At 49.1% G+C, this 22,794-nt stretch overlaps 1 protein-coding gene across 4 annotated transcripts in view; it reads right to left on the bottom strand.

Annotated features, from left to right (window-relative positions):
* Positions 1-22,794, bottom strand: part of ano1a (anoctamin 1, calcium activated chloride channel a) — a 48,178-nt gene that overhangs the window by 10,512 nt on the left and 14,872 nt on the right. For 2 of the 4 annotated variants that reach the window (XM_030088287.1, XM_030088297.1), the window contains exons 3-15: positions 19,806-20,153; positions 16,259-16,351; positions 15,752-15,903; positions 14,931-14,985; positions 14,490-14,541; positions 10,940-10,995; positions 10,792-10,833; positions 5,465-5,529; positions 5,244-5,378; positions 3,334-3,494; positions 3,138-3,223; positions 1,218-1,229; positions 255-326 (exon numbers count right to left, since the gene is read on the bottom strand). In XM_030088287.1, the coding sequence (XP_029944147.1) occupies positions 255-326; positions 1,218-1,229; positions 3,138-3,223; positions 3,334-3,494; positions 5,244-5,378; positions 5,465-5,529; positions 10,792-10,833; positions 10,940-10,995; positions 14,490-14,541; positions 14,931-14,985; positions 15,752-15,903; positions 16,259-16,351; positions 19,806-20,153 (1,329 nt within the window). The remainder of the gene's footprint in view (positions 1-254; positions 327-1,217; positions 1,230-3,137; positions 3,224-3,333; positions 3,495-5,243; positions 5,379-5,464; positions 5,530-10,791; positions 10,834-10,939; positions 10,996-14,489; positions 14,542-14,930; positions 14,986-15,751; positions 15,904-16,258; positions 16,352-19,805; positions 20,154-22,794) is intronic. The other 2 variants (XM_030088306.1, XM_030088315.1) reach the window with 1 other exon arrangement.

Here is a 22,794-nt window from a genome sequence, read left to right as displayed (position 1 = left end):
TCTCTGTGTGTGTGTGTGTGTGTGTGTGTGTGTGTGTGTGTGTGTGTGTGTGTGTGTGTGTGTGTGTCCTTGGTAAGAGCCAAAAGCAGGATGGGTCATGTGAGCCTGCTCTGCCCTCTCCTCCATGTCGGCGCTCGTCGCTACATAAAACCACTCTTGTGTCTTCAACGTGAAGACGAAGCCGCCGCCATCGTTTCCTCCGTGAAGCAGGCGGTGTGCGGCGGTGTGCAGCAGGAGTGTGTGAGCAGCCGTACCTTCGGCGGCAGGTGTTCCCGCCTCATCTTCTTCTCCATCACCCGTAACTCATACTCTGCTCGGTTGTGTTCCTGCAACAGAGAGCGGTCCTGCTGTGTTCACGGCCGGTGGCGTTACACAGCGTCTCCGTGGACACGTGGCAGAAACAAGTGGCGTGGCGGCAAAATGTTGAGCCGAAGAGGAACTCGGTGTGAGACTCAGGGTGAAAGGACGAAGCAGATCACAGCACGGACGGTTCACAGGTTGACCTGATCACCGTCAAAGAGCCAAAACAATCTGGACCACAGTTCAATTTCACAAGACATCCGTCCTTCATCAGCTGTGTCTGATCGTCCCTTCACGGTGAGGACATTTCCCTGTGGACAGGGAAGAAGAGGACAGACACGAGTGGAAGTGCGTCCTCATCAGTGAGCTGCAAGCACAGAGAGAGAGACAGCTGGACAGAGAGACAGCTGGACAGAGAGACAGCTGCTGAGGGGCAGCAGCAGTGACCCGCTGGGACCATGAGACCGTCTGCAGTGGACCGTAGACCTTGAGAGACCTGCACAGTGTTTTGTCCCTGACCTTTAACTGGTCCTGGGGGGTTTGTGGACACTGTAGGGCCGTCTCTCCTTTCAGCAGCTTCGCTCAGCTTACAGAAGTCGTGTAGAAACAGAAATTCTTCTAGATGTGCAGCAAATAGAAACAGAGGCAGCTGCTGGTCTCCGCGGAGGGAAGGCCGAAGCAAACGAAGCAAACAAACCGGCTCCAGCATCAGGACCAAGCTGGGCCGGCTGCAGAGCAGCTGCTGGAGACAGACGACAGGACAGTCCAGAGGACAGACCAGACAGCCGGTAGAGTCCAGAGGACAGACGAGTGAGGAAGACACCTGGAGGGAGGAACTGTTAGTGAGCAGCAGCTGCAGCAGCCTGAGTGAGAATGAGACCAGATTAAACAAGAAAGGAAACAAGTCCAGTCCAAACCTTATGATGCTCCTGTGGAAAACACACACACACACACACACACACACACACACACACACACACACACACACGGATGTCAGTGAAAACAGGACACGTTGACGAACACACATACAGCCATGGCTTCCTTCAGAGGGGGCGGGGCAGACAGCCTGAACCTCCCCTCACTCAAATTTAAACTCTTTCTATGAGACGAAGTCAAAGCAGGAGACGGTGGATGTGGACAGGGTTGTGGTGAGACTGAAATATGTGGAGTGTGACTGTGTTTCAATGCTGCAGTGCCGATGGGTATCATGACTTTCTAGGTGCAGTCGGGGGCCAGAGTCAGGGTCTGGTTTTGGGACCACAGGATTTCATTTTTTGCAGATGATGTTGTCCTTTTGACCATCATGGAGTGAAACAACAGGGATGAGGATCAGCACCTCCAAATCCGAGGCCATGGTCCTCGACCAGAAGAGGGAGGTCTGCCCTCTCCTGGTCGGTGGAGAGACCCTGGCCCAAGTGGAGGAGTTTAAAGCCCTGTTGGCACGGGACGAGCGCGGCGTCGGGACCGCTGGAGATTTGGAATAATCACGGAGGACGTCTGTGAGTTTAGTCCCGTCCCAGAAACAATTCCACCACCAACGACCAAACATAATTCAAAACACTGACGCCCTGTGATAAAACCAGTCCAGCCCGAATCTGCATCTCAGTGGGACTTCTTTAGTGGAATTTGTTTTTGAAATTGTGAATCTTTTCCTCCCTTTTACTTGGTTGAATTTATGGCCACACACTGCGCCGCTTTAACAAATCAGTGAATGCAAAGCAAAGTGACAGTGCGGTGGGTGGGAACCAAGGATATCACCACCATTTTCCCATAATCCCGGGGTGATTGGACTGTGCAGAGTCCTGGAGGCTGTGGTAGGAATGATTTGGGAGGATATTGATCAGGATGCCAGCAGAGCCAGCAGCTGATCAGTCTCTAACAGACGGAGGTGACTTCAGCTTATGTCTGCCTTTCTTTGTGCTTTTGCACATTTCAGGTTCAGAGTTGTGATGCACATAAAAACTGTCCTGAAGAGTCTTTCAGCCTCCTACTGCAGAGTGCCTGCAGTCTCACGTTAATTATTCTGGCTCCTTAATCGGTTTATCTGCTCTTTTATTACAGATTATTTATAGGAAAAGAAGCATGGACATTGGTGGGGTTTTTTTATTTGGTATGAATAGGTTTTCTTCCTGTTTCTGAGTTGGGGTGGGCTGCAGTACATCATATTTAATCGATAAGAAATTGGTACATGACAGTCTTTCATTAATGAGCATCAGAACTTTAAACCACAATTGGTTGTGGTGAAGAAGGAGGAGCTCTGGATTTACTGGTCAGTCTTCACTCCGACCCTCACCTATGGTCATGACCTCTGGGTCATCACCCAAAGGACAAGATCCCGGATCCAAGTAGCTGAAATGAGCTTCCTCCGTAGGGGGGCTGGGCGCTGCCTTAGAGATAGGGGGAGGAGCTCGGGAAGACCTGGGACGGGATGGAGAGACGATGTCTCTGGGCTGAACTGGGGACGCCTCGGCGTCCTCCCGGAGGAGCTGGAGGAAGAGTCTGGGGATCCCTGCTTAGACTGCTGCCCCCCAAAACCCGGATGGATGGATGGATGATGCTTCCTTTCCCTTTGCTTTATCTAATGGTTTGAGCTGTTTCTGTTTCAGTGGCTGTTTCAAGCTGTTTTAATTTTCCGTCGGAAGCTGCTGAAGCTGGTTTTAGTAGTTCTCAGCTGTGCAATGGAATGTCAGACGGAGATACTGACTGCCAAACCTCGTCTTCCTCATTAAAGACTGAAACCTGTGAAAGGCCAGAGATTTCTGTCTTTCTTTCAGAGCGGCGGCGCTGCAGCTCCAGATCCCTGTGCCCGGCTCGCGGCCGTGTGGGGGACGTCTCACCTCCTCCTCCTCTCCGAAGCCCGTCAGGTCCCAGATATAGTTCAGTCGCATCTGCCGTCTCTTCCAGTGCTCCATGAAGAGGACAGCTAGAGAACAGCACAACACGGGCTCAGACAGCAGAAAGTGGGCGGAGCCTCTTTCCAGGAACCCGCTCTGACGTGACTGGGGCCGCCGCCGCTCCGCCTTGGGCTCTTACCCCACAGCGCCATGAAGATGGAGAAGAAGACGGTGGCGGGGTTGTCGAACAGGTGGCTGGCTCGCGCCGTGCCGCACGCCGTCACCAGCTTCCAGTAGCTGCAGGCGCGGTCGCACAGCGGGCACATGGTGATGTTATTCCTGGGATCGCAGATCTCCATGCTGACAGCACACACACACACACACACACACACACACACACACACTGAACCATCTGGACTTTCGAAGCTCAGACACTGCTTCCTCCTGTCTCCTCTCCCTCCTCTTCCACCTCCTTCGCCTCTTCCTCCTTTCCCTCCTTTTCCTCCTCCTCCTCCTCCTCCTGGTCTTCATCTGTCTCCTCCTCCTCTCCTCTCCTCCCCCTCCTCCTCTCCTCCCATTCCTCCTCTTCCTGGTCTTCATCTGCCCCCCCACCCCCCCTCCTGCTCTGAGCTCCTGGCAGAACATGAATGATTTCAGGACCTGCTGATGTGGTCACCTCCAGCGTTTCATCACAGCTGGATTCCGGACTTCGTGTCTGCGCGGAGCTGAAAGAGCATTTCTGATGCGGTTTGATGATTTCTGCACATGACAACGCCATGCATGCTTTACAGTTCATGTCAGTCCCTCTGGGAGCGATAGATTCAGGAACTGTTGGGTGAAATCAGTCAGGTCAGCCATCGCATGTGTTCCTGTTGACTGTTTCTGGAGGGGGCAGAGATTCGTTGTGTTCTCTTGAGCGTGGAGCTCTTCACAGGACTGTTCAGCGTTAAGAGAGTGACAGGCGTGAAAGTGAGCAGTGAAAGTCTGGGGCGTCTTAGACACGTGGTGAGAGGCGAGGAGAGAGCGAGCCGGAAACCTCCGGAGGAGACGAGGAGCCGGGCTGCGGTTCAACACATCTGATGGAAAAACTACAAACACATTTCAAACCACAAGCTGAAGAGGAAGACACCCAGGAGACATGGCTGAGCAGAGGACATGACGAAGACGATGGTTATCATGAAGATAACGAGAAGATCATGATGATGAAGATGACGATGAAGAAGAAGATGATGACGATGATAATGAAGATGATGATGAAGAGCAATGATAACGATGATGGTGATAGCTTTGATGATAATGAAGATGATGATGAAGATGGTGATAATGATGATGGTGATAGCGATGATGATGAAGATGATGATGAAGATGGTGATAGCCATGATGATGCAGATGATGGTGATAATGATGATGAAGTTGATCATGATAATGAAGATGGTGATGTGATGATGATGACGATAATGCAGATGATGATGAAGATGGTGATAATGATGATGGTGATAGCGATGATGATGATGAAGATGATGATGAAGATGGTGATAGCTATGATGATGCAGATGATGGCAATAATGATGATGAAGATGATCATGATAATGATGAAAGTGATGGCGATGATGATGATGAAGTGAAGATGATGATGATAGTAACGATGAAGATCATCTCGATAACGATGGCCTGCACTGACTCCCCGCCCTGACACTGCTGAATCCTCTGATCCTCTGACCTGAGGCTGCTGGCGAGCAGGTGGATTCAGACCCGGAACAGAACAAGGTGACCACAGCCTCAACGGCAGCTGGACACGGAGAACGAGAGCGAGGCTGGGAACGGATGGATGTTTCTGACATTTTTGAGATAAATATTTCACAAAGAGAACTAATGAGAAGACTGAAAGGCCTTGTAGACCACAGACAGAATATCCTGGAGGGGGGCGGGGGTTGACGTGGTCGACTCGTCAAGAAGCTGACAGCATTAAAGAGACAATGACGGAGATGGAGCTTTGAAAGGCCTGGTTGGGTTTCTGCAGCAGCATGGACAAGCTGTCAATCACACGGAAATATTCACAGAGCAGTGCTGTGGGTGTGTGTGTGTGTGTGTGTGTGTGTGTGTGTGTACCTGGGTATGTTGTCATCGACAGTGGCGCAGCCGTACAGAAACACGATGACTCCCACGATGGCGGCGGGGATCAACATCTGCGTGTAGACTCCCAACCAGGCGAAGTACAGACCCACCTTCTCCCCAAAGTACTTCCTACGGAGCAGAAACAGACACTCAAGTCGTCGACCGGAGACTCGTGCTCGTCGCTCCGCTCCGTGACAGAGCGGCGTGACTCTGACCTGATGAGTCCGATGGGCTGGTACTTGTAGAAGACGCTGTAGCTGGCCCATTGCTCGTACAGCAGCTGAGAAGAGCAGAGCAGATCACAAACGTTCTCACAGGCACATCAGACATCACGTGGATTGGACCTGATCATATGTGTTGGGAGATGTTTTAGTTCGGAACTGGTTGATATTTTCAGTATTTTTCATAGGAGTCCATTTAATTTCAATCTTTTATAATATTGTTATTTTCCTTCCACCAGATTGTCGTCACAGTACTGAGCGCATGTTCAAAAACATCCACAAAAAGTGCCATTCAAAGCAGATGGGCTTTGGAGGAAGACTATTTTTCAAAATGCCACGAAGATTCACCATACTTTCACCTCCTGTTGAGGGTTTTCCTATCTTCTACTAATTTTTAACCGTGCACCTTTAAAGTGTTCCTCCTTTTTCAGTCATTTCAGCACAGTGTGACCCAGACAGCTTCAGCTCAAAATCCAAAAATTGGATCTGGTTGCCACGGACACTTTCTCACTCAACTGATCATATGATACACCACAATGTAGCTACATGTCTTCTGCTTCAAAAAAGGAGTAACTTTTCTACATAAGGGCCCGGTCACACCGCCCGAACTTTGCCGGAGCGTTCCTTGAACGGTAGGGAGGGGGGCCGAACGCTCGTCACCGCGAACAAAATGGGAAAAAAAATTGAAAACACAGGCGTTGGCTTAGCGGTGCACTGCTGAAGGCGGCGTTGCTTTAGCGTTGGTTTTGCGGCAGAGAGCGGCAGAGAGCGTTGGTATAGCGGCGTTCTGTGACTACGGAGCTGAACGGACCGTTTTGATACAAGTTCTGATCGATTTTTGATAGAAGTGGATAGCTGAAGTTCATCATGCGACATGGACAAAAGAAGAGGAAGGCTGGAGAAGGAAAGGCAGCAGCCTCCAAGAAGATCACTCATCACTGAGCAGGCAGCTGAAGCAGTGGAGTCAGTAAATAGATGTGGCCCACTGGTTGTGTCAAGAAATATTCTTACCCCCCCCCAAAGGCTGCAACGGTCAGCCAGACCGTCATACATTTTTTAGTGTTTTTGCGCAGGAGCACACCAGCAGGTTGTTTTTCTGTAATGTAATATATTAGAAATTAAGATAACAAAAACAAATATTAAGTCAAGAGGATCAGCAAACCTTCTAATGCCTCATGTCTGCTGTATTAATGCCTCAAATCAGGTTTTAAAATTTATTTGACTTTTTACAGTGCGAATTTGCGCAGCGTCACCTCTCACACTCCGTGCATTCGTTTCCTTGATAAACACGCACACACACACCAACACACACAAAACAGTTGCGTTATTAACCGTCAATAATAATCAGGAACATATTAAAATTAGTAAAATAAGTCTCCCCGGCTGCGCACCAGGACGGACCCCCCCCCACACGGTCCGTCCTCACCCTGCTCATTTGATTCTGGGACTGCAGGCTCCACAGGACAAAGGGATTTATTCAGAAAATATGTTTGTTCTAAAATTCATTTTGGAAACGAAAAACACTTGGTTTGCTGTACTTTGATGGAGGATATAATATTTTACCTGAATCTGTAACTGGCCCCTCAGGAGACGCTGCAGTGCTCCAACTACCGTGTTCACTGCTGTGTAGAGATTTATTACATTAGTTTATTTATTTTTTTCACACCATTTTGTGTTATTATTATTTAGTTGTAAACTGACAGTAGCCTACAGTAATTCTCTATACCTGGAGGTGAAGCGTGAGCGCTTCATGCTCCACTGCAGGTTCTGCTGGACTGTCCGACACGTCTCCGCCATCCGATTCCCCCTCACTGACCTCCTGTATCATTGCTGAAGCTTCTTCCACCTTATCTCTCTTATGCCTCTTTTTATTGTCTTTTTTTTTTTTTTTGGGGGGGGGGGGGGGTTTGGTTGATATTTTTGGCCGTCTGTCTGATTGTCTGCTGTCAGAGCTAGCTCCCTGTTCAGATGCGGCATACGAACCAAAACAAATCAATCACAGAAAAAAAGCAACGTGAAGTGCGTCTTCTTTATCTTTTGGAGGTATAAATGCTTTGTAATATTATGTGTGTCATTATTAGAACCTTATTTGCTTCAGAAACCTTATTTGCTTCAGAAAAACATACAAGACACATATTTAGGAAAAGTCAAAGAATTAGAGGACAGGGGAATTATTTTAACAGATTTATTTGAATTATAAAAACCCAAACGGTCTGTCAGACCGTCTTGGCTGTTCTGGTGTTAACAACTGTGAAAAAAATACTGTTTTATATATATTACTTCAACCTTTTTCATTTATTATTCCATTCCACCGCTCCATCAACCCCGTGTCCGCTCGTAAAACGCTTCCCACCGCTCCACCGACCTTTCTACAACGTTTAATCGCCGCCCGGGCAGCGCAGCGAAGCAGCGGTGGTCCAGCGTCCTAGACTGCGTTGGCCTGGCGGACCCGAGCGTCCACGAACTTGGACTGGGCGTTGGTGGAGCGGGGGTGAACGTTGCCGGGGCGGAAAATTCCCCGCTCCTCACCGCTCGGAATATTTTGCGCAGCTGAAAACTTTCGGAACGGTAGGAGGGCCCCTCCGGTAACACCAGCGGTGGCCGAGCGTACACGGCGTTGCTTTAACGGAGGCCAACTTCTGTTAAACGGTGGTGAACGGTTACGAGCGGTGATGGATTTTTTTCACCGCTCCAGGAACGCTCCAGCAAAGTCCGGGCGGTGTGACCGGGGCTTAACATGAATGTTCTCTTTAAATTTAGAATTGTTTGAAACTTCTGCCATTTTTCTGATTCTATTCATCTTTCTGAATTTTTTTTTTTAAACCCAAAGGTTCAGAGATTTGTCTTAACAGACTGCCGTTATATGGATAACCCTACAGACATGAAAATCGTTTCACGTAGTGCGTCCGACGCCGACCGTTTACAAATTGGTCCCTCGATCCTCAAATACCAATCATTTGTCCTCCAGCTTCCACCGAGTCCTACTTTGTCTCGCAGCTGCTCTCTGATCAGCTGCTGTGACCTCACCCCGTCTCCATGGCAACACACACCTGCCGCCTGTGACCTCACCCCGTCTCCATGGCAACACACACCTGCCGCCTGTGACCTCACCCCGTCTCCATGGCAACACACACCTGTTTAATTCTTTGTCAGGTACTAATTAAGCAATGTTAATTCTATTTGTAGTGCTTCTCTGGCGTTGCCTCAGTGATCACTGTCAGGGAGGACAGGCCAGTCAGCAGTGAGCTGCATCTGAAAACCTCCAGTTGAAAACTGTCCTCTGCTTAGCTGGTCCCTGAAGGCATCACATTCATACTGCAAATCAATATCAATATCAATTCATTTCTTGAACTGTGCTAGTTATTTCACACATGATGCTGCCGCGGTGGAGAGAACTCTCCCAGCATGCATGGCTGCTGATGTGGGTCCTCACCTAGAAAGAGGTAGCTGGCTGGGATCCTATTGGTGGTTTGTGTCACTTTGTTAGCATTACCGTCCATCTGGACGTCACTACGCTCACACTCAAACCGCTGCAGTCTGATGTGCTCTAAACATAACACATAACGGAGCCGGTCTCTGTCACTGCTCAGGCTTTATACATGCGGTGGGTCACTTCACACATTAAAAACGGCAGAGGTACAATTAAAGGCTTTTTATGGCAGAGGCGACGCGCTCTTTCTCCATACATGAGGATAATGATACTGTAAATTAGGGATGTGCGAGTACCGATACCAGGTATCGGTATCGGGCCGATACTGACCTTATTTCAAGGTATCGGGTACTCGTGACGGCTACCGATGCCAGCTGCCGATACTCACGGCAAGAAAACCCCACGCGTAGTAAGCCCTCCTCACCAGCAGTTGGCGGTAGTGCAGCCAAATGGGATGCAAGCTGCCGACAAACATGAAAGAGGAAGAAGCTCCTCTCTGGAGCGCTGACAGGCGCAGGGCTACACTGCAGCGGGCTGACTTCTCCATGAGTCTCATCCAGAGCAGAGACAACAGGATGAATCCAGAACGGCTGCTCGTCTCACCAAAACTCCGCCGGTGTGGAAATTCTTTTATACAAGTGAAAACGAGCCGAGCTTTGCAGAATGCTAACTCTGCAATGCTAAAATTGCTAAAGGAGGTGCGCGATGTTGTTCATTTACCACTAGTAATTTGTTTAAACACCTCAGGGCGAAGCTTGTGGACGAGAGTCTGACGCTGTTGTGCTGGAAAAAAGAAAACTCCGGCAGCAACTCGACGGCAAACTCTGCAGAAGACCGAGAAACTGAAGAGCAGAGATCCGAGAGCAGCACAGAGAACACGAGCAACTCTTTAAACTCGGGGGTTGTTCTATCTTTGACTTTAGTTCTTAAAAAAATCATTAAAATTAGTACATTTAAAAACCTTAGTTTATGTAAAGTGTAAAACTCAGAGAAATTGTTTTATCTTGCACTTAATTTCATTTAAATAAGTGCAAACTCAGTTGCTTGTTTTATTTTTCAGACTATTATTTTGGACTTAAACATAGTGGCTGGGCTGCCTTTTTATTGGAAATAAAATTCATTTTCAAAAATAATCTCATTGCATTATTTTACATTTTATGTATATAAAGTATCGGTATGCAAGTATCGGTATCGGTGAGTACTGAAGATGAAGTACTCGTACTTGGTATCGGTCTGAAAAAAAGTGGTATCGCACATCCCTACTGTAAATGTGTGTGAGGGTGAATGTGGCTGCCTGAGGTGCGGAGGGGGTTATTAGGCTGTTGCCTCAGCGATACACAGGAGAGGAGGAAACTACAGGCCGGGTTTCTATCTGTTTCTATCTGCATCAGTAAGCAGCTGATGAGCTGGTCATGCAGCCCAGCTGGGGGGGAGCAGTCCCGCTCCGGTCCCTGCAGGCGCCGCCCTCGGCCTCCTGCGCTGTTCCACGTTAAGCAGTGCTTGCTGGATTGATGAACATTGACTAGACTTCTTATCCCAGCAGTGTTTGCTGTGGCGAGCTACATGCACCTCGGTGTGTTGAGCGTGCAGACGGTTTGCGGTGCGGGAATCGAGCAGGGAGTCACACGGCCGTCAGGTCGTGAACGGAGGAGGAAACGTTCTATCGTCACTGTGAGCTGGTGGCTCACGAGCTGCTTTCATTTCACTTTGCCACGTTTGCCTTTTCTTGTCTCTCAGCTCTTTTCACATCGTTCTCAGGATTGGAATTCCCGTATTATCAGTGCAAACAAAGAACAACAACCGCAGTTGTGTTTCACTTGAATTCTTTGGAACAGATTCTCCTCAAATCCCTGCAGCAGGTCATCACTGGAGCAGGACGCTTTCTGCTCACCTTCCTGTCATTAGGCCTGGCAGTCACTCCTTCAATGTCTCCCTGTGAAACACACACACACACACACACACACACACACACCAAATGATGACTTTTTTCCCTCCTTCAGGTGTGTTTCTGATCTGAAGGAGGTGATGGTGACACTCACATCATGCAGAGGATACGCTGAAGTGTAGACGCCGTTAGCAAGAAGGCTCGTGATTCCTGAGAAAAGACATTTATCCGACAGGATTATAGAGGGCACACACACACACACACACACACACACACACACAAGTTTACACATTTGACTTCATTGTGCTTCTCTACAACACATGGCTCATTGAGTCTTTTCCATGTTGCAGGAGGATTTTCACTGTCATTTATTTGACTGTTTCTGTATTTGGTAGTGGAATATACCTTGTTGTTTTTATACTGGACACCTCATATCGTCTGTTGTTGCAGTAAACACATTTCAGTTGCAAACTAAATGTTGCAGTTCAGCAGGGTTTAGGGACGGGGGGGCTCCGCCCCCAGGAGATGAAGAAGACGTGAACAACGAAGCACATGAGCACCAAACTCCACAAACTAACAACGACTGAGAAATTATCTATTATTGACAGCACATTGCCATTATTGACTGCAATCACAAGTTTGCATGATAACAGCATGTTTACAGCAGCAGTTCTCAAACTGTCGTCCCCAGTCCCCCAGGAGTCCGTGAGCCATAGCTTGGGGATCCCTGAAAAAATGTTGAGTGAATTAATAATAGATGAATAACAATGATGAATCAGTGAACCTGTACATGAGAATTAATGCACCAATAAAACTGAACATGTAGTGGCTGATAGTCCAGGGGTTGCTGACGCAGGCAGTCATGGTTTCCCTTTAGTTTATCAACGTCTGGAGAAGAGACACGAGAGGTTTCTGTTCTGGAGACTTGAGACTTGACTTGGACCCCTGACTACAGACTTGAGACTTCACCAAGTCTCACCCCATAAGGACTTGAGGCTTGACTTGGACTTGCAAAGAAATGTTTGTCAACCTCTCTGCCAGGTGGTCCAGACCTCTTCAGAGGTGGTCCGGACTGTGGACCTCTTCAGAGGTGGTCTGGACTCTGGACCTCTTCAGAGGTGGTCCGGACTCTGGACCTCTTCAGAGGTGGTCCGGACTCTGGACCTCTTCAGAGGTGGTCCGGACTCTGGACCTCTTCAGAGGTGGTCTGGACTCTGGACCTCTTCAGAGGTGGTCTGGACTGTGGACCTCTTCAGAGGTGGTCCGGACTGTGGACCTCTTCAGAGGTGGTCTGGACTGTGGACCTCTTCAGAGGTGGTCTGGACTCTGGACCTCTTCAGAGGTGGTCTGGACTGTGGACCTCTTCAGAGGTGGTCTGGACTCTGGACCTCTTCAGAGGTGGTCTGGACTGTGGACCTCTTCAGAGGTGGTCTGGACTGTGGACCTCTTCAGAGGTGGTCCGGACTCTGGACCTCTTCAGAGGTGGTCTGGACTCTGGACCTCTTCAGAGGTGGTCTGGACTGTGGACCTCTTCAGAGGTGGTCTGGACTGTGGACCTCTTCAGAGGTGGTCTGGACTCTGGACCTCTTCAGAGGTGGTCTGGACTGTGGACCTCTTCAGAGGTGGTCTGGACTGTGGACCTCTTCAGAGGTGGTCTGGACTGTGGACCTCTTCAGAGGTGGTCTGGACTGTGGACCTCCTCCCAGGCCGTCAGGCAGCAGGCAGTCTCTCTCTTTGGTAGAGGGAACCATGTGTGTCTTGAATCTCCAGAACAGCCAGAAAACCCTTCATCCTCAGTGGGGCTGCTGGGAAAGTTCCTCATCATTCTTCAGTCCGTTTCTAATCCAGACAGTGATGGACGGTATCAACTCCTCCCCAGCTGCAGCCGTCAAACGGCTGATTGGTTTAATTTGATCAGTGATTGGTGGAACCTCTACTAAGCTCCGCCTCCTCTGGCTCCGAACTGCTCATCTGCTGTTTGATTATGGGTTATTTATAGAAAATGGAGCACATACTTTGTTAGTTTATTGTCATTTAGTATTAGAGTTTATTTTGTGTTTTGCTGTCTCGCAGTCGTGGGGGCGGAGCCAAACGGCGCAGCAGTCCTCTGCCTCTCCTCCAGCGGTGGAAACCTACTTCACCCTACTCAGCACGGAATGAATCAAGTTGAGAATTGGGAGACGCTGGAAGATTTCTGCATTTTAGGGTTATTATGCTAACATTCAATTCAGTTGGGCTTTATTGTCATAGCCGCAGCTGCAACAGTCCTCTCAAGACACTTTTAAAGATTAAAACCAACAGTTTCACACTTTTTAAAACCATTTGAGGTCCATTCTCTCCTGGACGGCTGTCTCTTGAAAACCCAGTCCAAGTACAGACTTCGGAGGCGCTCCAGTGGTCAGAAGACATCTTATGGAGAGTCGCTTCTGACCCCCGGATCCCACAGCACGCGTTTCTGGAGCGTTCGGCGGCGTCGCGCTGCGTCGCGCTGCGTCGCGCTGCGTCGCGCTGCGTCGCGCTGCGTCGCGCTGCGTCGCTCTGCGTCGCGCTGCGTCGCGCTGCGTCGCGCTGCGTCGCGCTGCGTCGCGCTGCGTCGCTCTGCGTCGCGCTGCGTCGCGCTGCGTCGCGCTGCGTCGCGCTGCGTCGCGCTGCGTCGCTCTGCGTCGCGCTGCGTCGCGCTGCGTCGCGCTGCGTCGCGCTGCGTCGCTCTGCGTCGCGCTGCGTCGCGCTGCGTCGCGCTGCGTCGCGCTGCGTCGCGCTGCGTCGCGCTGCGTCGCGCTGGATGCAGCAAATACGTTGCCATTGCAGTGGTCGGGAGCAGTTCCACATCCAGCGTTCGCTCGCGTCGGCGCTCAGCCGCGTCCGGGATAAAAATACGCGTCCCACCTATTTTTGGCCGCGGCCGCACGCGAGCGCGTCAAGCTCCGCTGCTCGGATAGCTCCAAACAGGAACGAGAACTGAAACAACTTCTGTGTTCTCAAAATTAAATAATGTGAAACGTTTACATCTTTGGTTATTGTCAGAGATGTTCACTGAAGTGTCTTTGTATGATCTTCAGTACTTATATTGTGCCAGGTCACAGGTTTTGGTCAGTCATACAGTTATACATCTATTTGTAACAACATTGTTTTATATTATGCATTTTGTCATAAATAAAGCTCAACACAAATATCCAAGAAACTGAAGATGTGCATATTTCGATATTTGAATACATTTGTGGAGTCAAAAAAATATCATATGGTTTGTTTTCCTTGTAGTGGTGATGTTTGTCCCCTGAATACAGTTTGCTTGTGTGCTCATTTTATTGTGAAAGGGTCATGGAGTTAAACGCGCAGCACAGACGGAGTGGGTCGGGTCTGTGTTCACTTCCGGGTGCGCAGCTAAACTATCGCCATGGATGAAGAGAGACTCATTGTGGAAGTTGAGAAACGGTTTGGCAAAGAAACGACGAATGAATGAGTTGTTGTTGTTGTTGTTGTTGTTCCGGCTTTTAGTCCTCTCAGTATATTGCGGGATCTTGAACATCTCGCGCTCCACAATGTTTTTGCGCTCTGCTGTGACGGAGCGGAGCGCAGGAGAAGGCCTGCAGTGGGCGCTGACGCGTAGAGACGCTGCTGTGGGATCCGGGTCGGGCTGAGCTGATTCTACTGACAGTGGACGACCAGAAGAGCAGCTCAGTGTCCACGAGGCGTGGGTGTCTTACCTATGCGGTATTTGTTCTTGAAGCATCTCGTCGTCTTCAAAATCTTCCAGACCTGAGGACACGCAGGAAACACGTGTGTGTCACGCCGGTGTGTGTGTGGAGCAGCAGTGACGCAGCAGTGTGGACGACACAGTCCAGTCTCAGCGATCAGAGCTGAGCTGCAGCCAGAGGCCAGGAGCCGTGCGGCACCGGGAAGCCCGGGCATTATTTAGTCATTAGTCACGCTCTGTAGCTTCTGTGTAGGTGTGTTTCTACGAGCGAGTCTGCCAGCACAAAACTGCAGCTTCTCACAAAACATTCATTTTTAAGGCTGTTTTCCAAAGCCTGACAGCAACTCACTGAGTCTCTGGAAAATCAGAATCTACTGATATCTATACCAGCTGTCACCGATGTCTTCCTGCTCATCTCACATGACATTCAGGAAGAAGAACACATCCTTACTATGGAGCTCCGGGTCTTGCTGTCGAAGAACTCGTCTTTGTCAGATAGATCGAACCTGCCAACAGAGACGAGAAGGAACTGAGGAGAACACCAACGCTTCACCACTTTATCAGCATTTTGACTCATTCTGAGTGGAGCAGAGACCCACGAAGCTGTGAATCGTCTGTCACTCTGAGGAGGACTGCATCCTCCGTCTACCCCGGTTCACTCTGAAGAGAGGAGCAGAGGCCGAGGCACTGTCTGAGTCCAGCTGGACAGTCTGATTGTCAGTCAGTCAAACTTTCTTTGTAGACTGGAGACACGTGGTGAAGTGGACGACCTGAAGCCGGAAGCCATTCCTTCTGCATGTCTTCCATCAATTTATTTAATACTGAGTATGTAGAAACCATGTGCCACTTAAGATGTGTTAAAATGAATTAAACCGAGCAAAAATCCCACAGATTTAACATTTCTGTATCATTTTACGTTCAAAACCGCAGCGTATTATCTTCAGTTTCCATTCTACTCTGTCTCCCTTCATTTCAGACTGAATTCATGTCCAGATAGAATAAAACGCTGTTCTCAGCGGTGAACTCGCGCCCTCGTGCTCACAGAGAAGCCCAGCGGCTGTGGAAAGTGAGCAGACTTTGAGCGCGAGCGGCTCCCCGTCTGGAGAAAGCGTGTGGAGCTGATCTCCTGCCGGCTGTTAGTCAGAGCGGTAAAAATAGAGCCGGCTGCCCACTCGCGGCTCCTGACAGCCCGGCAGGCAGCGCCACTTCAGACGCCCTCCGTCCATCTCAGATCTGAGCGAGCGAGCGGCTGCAGAGCTTCCTGTTACTCACAGGTGCTGCTTCTCCCGGGAGAAGGGGTGGGACAGGTACTTGATGCCATGAGGCTGGGCGGCGTCGACCTTGGGGTGAAGAGGAGCCGTGACTTTGTGGATGAACATTCGGATCTTCTCCACCAGGTTGCTGCCTTGCTTCACATCGTAAGACTGCAGGAGAGACACAAAAACGGCTTCCTGAAAAGACGAGCTGCTGTTCGATGTGGTTTATCTGCCTGACTCGTGGGCCGTGCAGCGTTGGTGAAAATGATACGTCACAGACTGGAATCAGGTCTCAGCTCAGGACTCTGCTTTTCTGCTTGAAATCTCATTAAATGAAATAAGAAGGACAGTCAGTCTTTCACTGGAAGAGTTTTCACTTCACAAAATCCTTCTGTGGACCGGATCAGTCTCTGTGGTGGCCTGGGTTGGTCTCTGAGGTGAACCGGACCGGTCTCATCGTGTTCAGAGTTTCAAAGAAGCGTTGCTCTGTTTTGGGGGGTGTACTGGTCTGGACCTGGACTACCTCCTTCGTGGGCATCTTGAGCTTCATCAGCTCGGCTTCTCGACACAAGACGGCCCAGGGAGCGTGGATCTTCAGGAAGCCCACATCTTTCGTCTGGAATACAGAAATGTTTGGAAGAAGTCATCAGAAAGCCGAGGAAAGTTCTGAAGAATAAAGCTCCTGACACTGAGAGGTTCCCCTGTCAGACCTGCTGTCTGTCTGTCCCCGCCCTGTCAGGCCATATGCTCTCACTTCATTCTGCTTCGCTGTGGATTAATGATCAGCTGGTCTTCCTCTGCAGTCGGGTGGAGGACAACCTTCTGAGTCCTCTCCAAACCCAGAGGAGACATGATCTAAAACCGCTCAGCGCCCTGAACTGCGGGATGCTAACGGCTATCTCAAAGCTAAAGTGAGCGACTTGGAGGGCCGCTCTCGCAGGCTTAATATCCGCATCGTCGGCATTAAAGAGGGGCTGGAGCGAGTTTGTCTCACGTCTGATCCCGGAGCTGCTTGGAGAAGACAACTTTCCAAAACCCGTCAAGATAGATCGGGCCCACCGCAGCCTGAGAGCCAAACCACTCGCTAATGGGCGGCCGCGGGTCATCATCGCCAGGTCCATCACGGCAGCGTCCACGCCAACATCTTTTGACTCTGCAGGCAAAAGGCGCCACTCAACTACCAGGGGAAGAGAATCTGCATATTTCCTGACTACACCGCCGAGGTTGTGGCCCAGCGGCAGTCCTTTAACATCGTGAGGAAACGACTGATCGACGCTGGTGCCAAGTGTTCTTTGCGGTTCCCAGCTAAGCTCCCAGTGACATACAACAACAAAACGAGCACTTTCGTTTCTCCTGCTGAAGCTGAACGGTATGCTGCTCCACTGCCACAGGATGACTCCTGAACGTGATATCAGTTTTCCACAATACAGAAGCGCGTCTGTAATGACTTACATTTACATTGACTGCAACGACCTGCATTTGAAGTGAATCTGTTTGAAATATGATATTTCTACCCATTTCTTTTGGGGGTTGAAGTGGGACGCGCCCGCAGGTGGCTCTCTTTGTTTAGTTAACTTGGATCAGAACTCAATCATTTTGTTGCCTTCTCTATGGTTACTCCAGGCCACCTTCCCTTTGCTCCCTGGCTCTATATGCCACTTCTTTTTCTGTCTCAGACTCGTGCTTGCGTGTTTAAACAAATTGATGCACTTATTTGTTTTTTTTTCTGTAACTCTACGAAATTTGTGCACTTTGGAGGTGCAGGTGGGGCTCCTGGATTAGCTATTTCTCTAGTCCCTGGTTTGCGGGCTTTGTTACCCAGCAGCCTCCATGCTAGCGTTTAGGTTTTGCTGCATTGTTTTTTCTTTTGCAGCGTTTTTTTTTGGGGGGTGGGGTTGTTTTATTTTTCTTGTGTGTCTGTTGCCAGTCCATCACTAGTGCTTTGCCATTCTTTACACTTTGTATGTGAAATGCATAAATACATAATTCTGTTCTGCCATAAGCCGGGATGAGCCACATTACGTTTGTTACTTGGAACTGTAGAGGTCTAGGGACGGCTCTGAAAAGGGGAAAAGTTTTCTCTCATTTAAAATCTTTGTCCTCTGATGTTGTGTTCATGCAGGAGACCCACATCCAGCCCAGTGAACAGAGGCGGTTAAGATCTTTATGGGTTTCTCAGGTTTATCAGTCTACATTTTCTTCGAAGGCTGGGGGGGTTGCTATCCTAATCCGCAAATCTGTTCCATTTGTGTTTGACTCAGTGGTCATGGACCCAGGCGGGAGGTATTTACTGGTTACTGGATCTATTGACTCAACACCTCTTGCTCTACTTAATGTGTATGCCCCTAACTTTGACTGTCCACATTTTTTTTGCAAAGTTTTTGATCTGCTCGCGGACTGCAACAATTACAGTATTGTCATCGGCGGGGACTTCAACTGCTGGCTTGATCCTCGGCTAGATAGGTCCTCCCTTAAGACCGCCCCACTCTCTAAATCTGTTCCAGTCCTGAACAACCTTGTCAATTCACTCAACCTGGCTGACATCTGGAGACTTCAGCACCCTATCGATAAACAGTGCTCCTTTTTCTCCCCTGTGCATGCTACCTTTACCAGGATTGATTATTTTCTGATCGATTCCAGATTGATCTCTAACGTAACTAGCTCAGCATACCATAGTATTTTGATATCTGATCATGCCCCCCTTACAATGAGCATTAATTTTAACTTAAACTCTCCGCGTTACTACTGGAAATTCAACCCCTCTCTAAACTCGGATAATTCCTTTCGGCAGTTTATAACATCGAAAATAGAAGCAGTCCACATTTCAAATGGCTCGTCTGACTAGAAACTAAAACCAGGCGGCCATAAACACCAAACTTAAAGGGGACATATTCTGCTTTCTTCACTTTGTGAAGAGTTTCTTGTAGTATGTGTTGCCGTAGCCTCATTATGACGCTCAAATTTGAAAACTGCACGGAAGAGGATAATAAAACTGCATTAGCAGCCTTGGCACGCAGAAGAGATGATCGATTTGCAAGAATGGCTTCAACTGAAGTAAGTAAACTATATTTGTAACTTTTGGTCAACCTCCTTCCTGGCTCTGTTAGCAGCGCTGCAGTAACCTGTAAGGTTCTCCTGCCTGGTGGGTCTGTGTGGAGCTGCAGTGCTGGAAGCCGGTCTGCTCTTACTTTCTGGAAGCTCCATCCTCATCCTGCTCAGCTGTTGCTCGCGAAGCATCTGGCGAAGGAGCGGCAGACAAAACGAAACCTAAGCGAGTCAGGCCAGCGGGAGGCGCGTTACGTCACATCGTCTCAAATTCTCCCCAAGAAATACAAATTGCCGGACCGGCACTGTGACTTTCAAGTGACAATTTAGCGCTGTGAGCGGTGCTTACAATGAATATGTCAGGGACATTGTACACATCACTGAATATTTGTAACATATTTATGGTGGAAAATAAGTACTTTTAATGTTTTAAACTCCTTAATGCACCTTTAAATACTATGTTGTTGGCCTTCTGAGAGCTATACAACGTGACTGAAAAATAGCATAATATTTCCCTTTTAAAGCCTCTGCTTCTACAGACATGACTGCATGAGCGTAAACGGTCTTGTTAGAATAATGCAGAAGAAAAAAGATCTCCAGACAGGAGCTGCAGCTGTTCTGAAGCAGAAACCATTATCTACAGACTCATGGACAGTCCATGCTCTGGCTGGACAGACAGGGCAGGACCACACTGTCCACAAACCACCAGTGCTAAGCTCATGCGGATCGTCACGTTCTAGTTCTAAAGCTGTGGATGTTTCCAGAATGCCGAGTTGAGCCTCACCCAGACGTTGCAGCTCTAATCACTGTCATTACCTACAACAGCGATTAGTGACTGTGGTCCCTTTACAATCCACACCAGGCCTCAAGAAATCCTCTTTCACAACCAGTGACTGCAGAGTGTGTCAGACAGCTGAACGTCAGCATGTTGACCTCAAACAGACTGAGGGGAGAAGCCAGCAGGAAGAGGTGAGCACAGGGGAAGCTATCCTCCAGCAGCGCAGTGAGTCCTGACGCCTCCTCACCCCTTCTTCCTTCTCCAGCTCCAGGCCATGCTCCAGCAGGTTCTCCTCGAACTCCTCCCGCTGCAGGACGTTGCCGTCCTCGTGGCTGTCCACCTTCTGGCCCTGGGCGGCGATCTCGGGGTCGTCTCTGGGCTGCAGCGGCGCCCGACTGCCCCTCAGGCTCATGCTGCGCCGCAGCCGCCGGATGAAGTTCCCCTCGCCGCTCTTGGGGGGGCGGCGGTGGGCGGCGCCCGGCCTCCGGATGTGGTACGTCAGGACGTAGTCCACACGGCGCTGTCCGTCGCTGAAGAACGGGCCGAGCTCCGGACGCAGCAGGGAACCGTCCGCCGCATACAGGTTCTTCAGAGGCTGCAACCAACAGGGAGGGTCAGACGGACGGACAGATGGACGGACAAATCGACAGGCGGACAGACGGACAGACAGGTGGACAGACAGGCAGACATCTTTTCTGATTTGCTAACTGAGCATGGAGAAATGCAGGGACAACATGACTGCATGAGATACAACGGGAACAGCATAAAGAAGGTAAAAAAACTCCTCCAGGAGAAAAAAGTCAAAACACAACACTGAGATTTGCTTTGTCCTGGAGAAAAAGAAAAGAGAATAAAACACGGTGTTGAGAAGCAGTCCGGGTGTCTCGGCTGCAGGGACAGACAGAGTCTTCACACTGGAGTTTGACCTTTTTCTTAAAAAACACGACGATCTTTGTTTTTTTTTAACCTCTTGTTCCTTGGAGAGGCTCTACTCCTGGGTACAGATGTGTGATGTCAGGCTGGCAAAGCCTCAGGGTTCAGCAGCTCTGTGATGTGACTGAACACACACACACACACACACACACACACACTGTCTGCCCCTGCCCATGGTCGGCGGGTCCAGAGATCCAGGGACCACGCCCCACCCCACGCAGCAGCCGGACAGCAGAGGTCAAAGGTCTCAGGGTCCACAACAAACCCAGCCCGAGATCCGTGGTCAGGGAGTGAGCACCCCCAGGCACAAAGCATTTTGGGTACTGTAGTTGATGTTCACAGTAGTGGACAGCTGATTCTCCTCAAAGCTCAGAGCTCAGATTAATAAATGGTTAGACGCACACTGCATCAACCCATCATCAGGAGGATAAACGTAACCTGTGTCACGACGGTCTAGTCCCAGCTCACGTTCCTGTGTCTGTGTCGCAGTTCTATTCAGAAGGGAGGACGGAACACTTCATGATGTGCAGAACTGTTCTGGACTGCAGTCTGTGTGTTAACGATGCGGATCAAGGACCCCAGACTGGGTTCTAGAGTTAACAGTAGATCCAGTGTAGACTGAGTCCAGGATCTCCTTGAACTGATGCTGGGGAGGAAGCCGTCAGCGTAGAGCACTCCGGGATGAGGGAGAAAGCTGAGCTGTGGACATGACGGGTCAGTCATAGCATCTGTCCAACCCTACCGACAGGAGAGGGGCCACTGGGCCAACACATCTCAGCAACAAAGGTGTCCACAGACCCGTGTGTGTGTGTGTTTTTTTACCCAGAATGCTCCTGTCTACATCCAGGGTGTCAAACATGAGGCCTGCAGGCCACAACCGGCTCACAAGTGTTCAATGATGAGCTTCAAAAACATTTTAAGAAATGACAAAGAAGACGTTGACTGCCATTTTGGACAAAAAGGAGCAGCGGTGACATTTATCGCCTCACTGCCACTGAAACAAACCCTGCATCAAACCATAAAGGTTAGTGTGAAACCTGCAAATGAAAGACTGGTAAGTCAGGAGTTCTGAGTACAGAGCGGCATTAGACTGACGGGAAACGCTGCCACAAGTCACCTTTCACATTTCAAAATGTCAGGATGCTCCGAACAACTTCTGCAAAAACGGCCGTGCTGCTCGCACTCAAACTGGAGGAACACTGGAGTTTGTGTGTGTGTGTGTGTGTGTGTGTGTGTGTGTGTGTGTGTGTGTGTGTGTGTGTGTGTGTGTGTGTGTGTGTGACTGAACAGAACCTGACCTGGAGACTCTGGATGGAACTTATCAGCACAGCCTCAAGTTCACACTGTCTGTGTGAGCAGCTTTTTCCTCCCCAACTAATCAACCAGCTGCAGAGCAGACATCTACTTCCTGTTTGTATGAGCATGGATGTATTTCAACATGTGACAGTAGGAAGAAACGTTCATTCTGGGAGTCCCTGAACACTATAGATCCGGTTTGTGTAGTTAGAGGTCAAAGCCACGCTGTCGCTCTGAGACTCAACAGATCAGACTTCAAACACCGATTATGGAACCATCAGCACAACAATCATACTGATTCTCACTGGAAAGAACAGCAGCAGCTGACCAGAAACACTGGAGAGAGATTTAACTTTAGTCCAGAACATAGAACACTCCAGAACACGGAACAGTCTGGATCTCAGAACATAAAAAAGTGTGTGTCCAAAATTCTTCACACCCTTCTCAATAATTAAAAGAAAAGTCTTCGTCAGCTACTACAGCCATCAAACTCTTCCTATAATTCCTGAGCAGCTTTTTGCATTGACCATTCATCTTCAGCAATGCGCTCCAACTGTATTGTCTTAACATTTCTTCCATTTAGTCCTTATAGGCTGTCCCTCTAAAGAGACACCTGTCTCCACGTGGATTTTAGGGTGTCTCCTCATTAGACCTATGCACAAAATGCACCTGTATTGTTTTGTGACTGTGACATAAAAAAGTCTATTTTCCCAGTAATATTTTGTCATTTTATTTTGTGGAAATCTCGTCTTGTCTCGTGATCATGACCCCAACATCATGTCTTGTCTTGTGAGATGAGTGTCTCGTCACGCCCGTAACCACAACTCATCATCAGCTGGGTAAAACTAACCAGTCTCACAATTCAGTTCAGTTCAATTCAATTCAGCTTTATTTAGGAAGTGCCTATTACAAAAAAGTTGTTTCGAGACAATAATAATAATAATAATAATAATAGGTTTTATTTATAACGCACTTTACATTTGAAACCAAATCTCAAAGTGCTACAC

This window comes from Salarias fasciatus, chromosome 1 (genome assembly GCF_902148845.1).
Source record: "Salarias fasciatus chromosome 1, fSalaFa1.1, whole genome shotgun sequence".
NCBI classification, from domain to species: Eukaryota; Metazoa; Chordata; class Actinopteri; order Blenniiformes; family Blenniidae; genus Salarias; species Salarias fasciatus.
The sequence above is the reverse complement of the archived record's forward strand: the minus strand, read 5'-3'. Positions and strand labels throughout refer to the sequence as shown.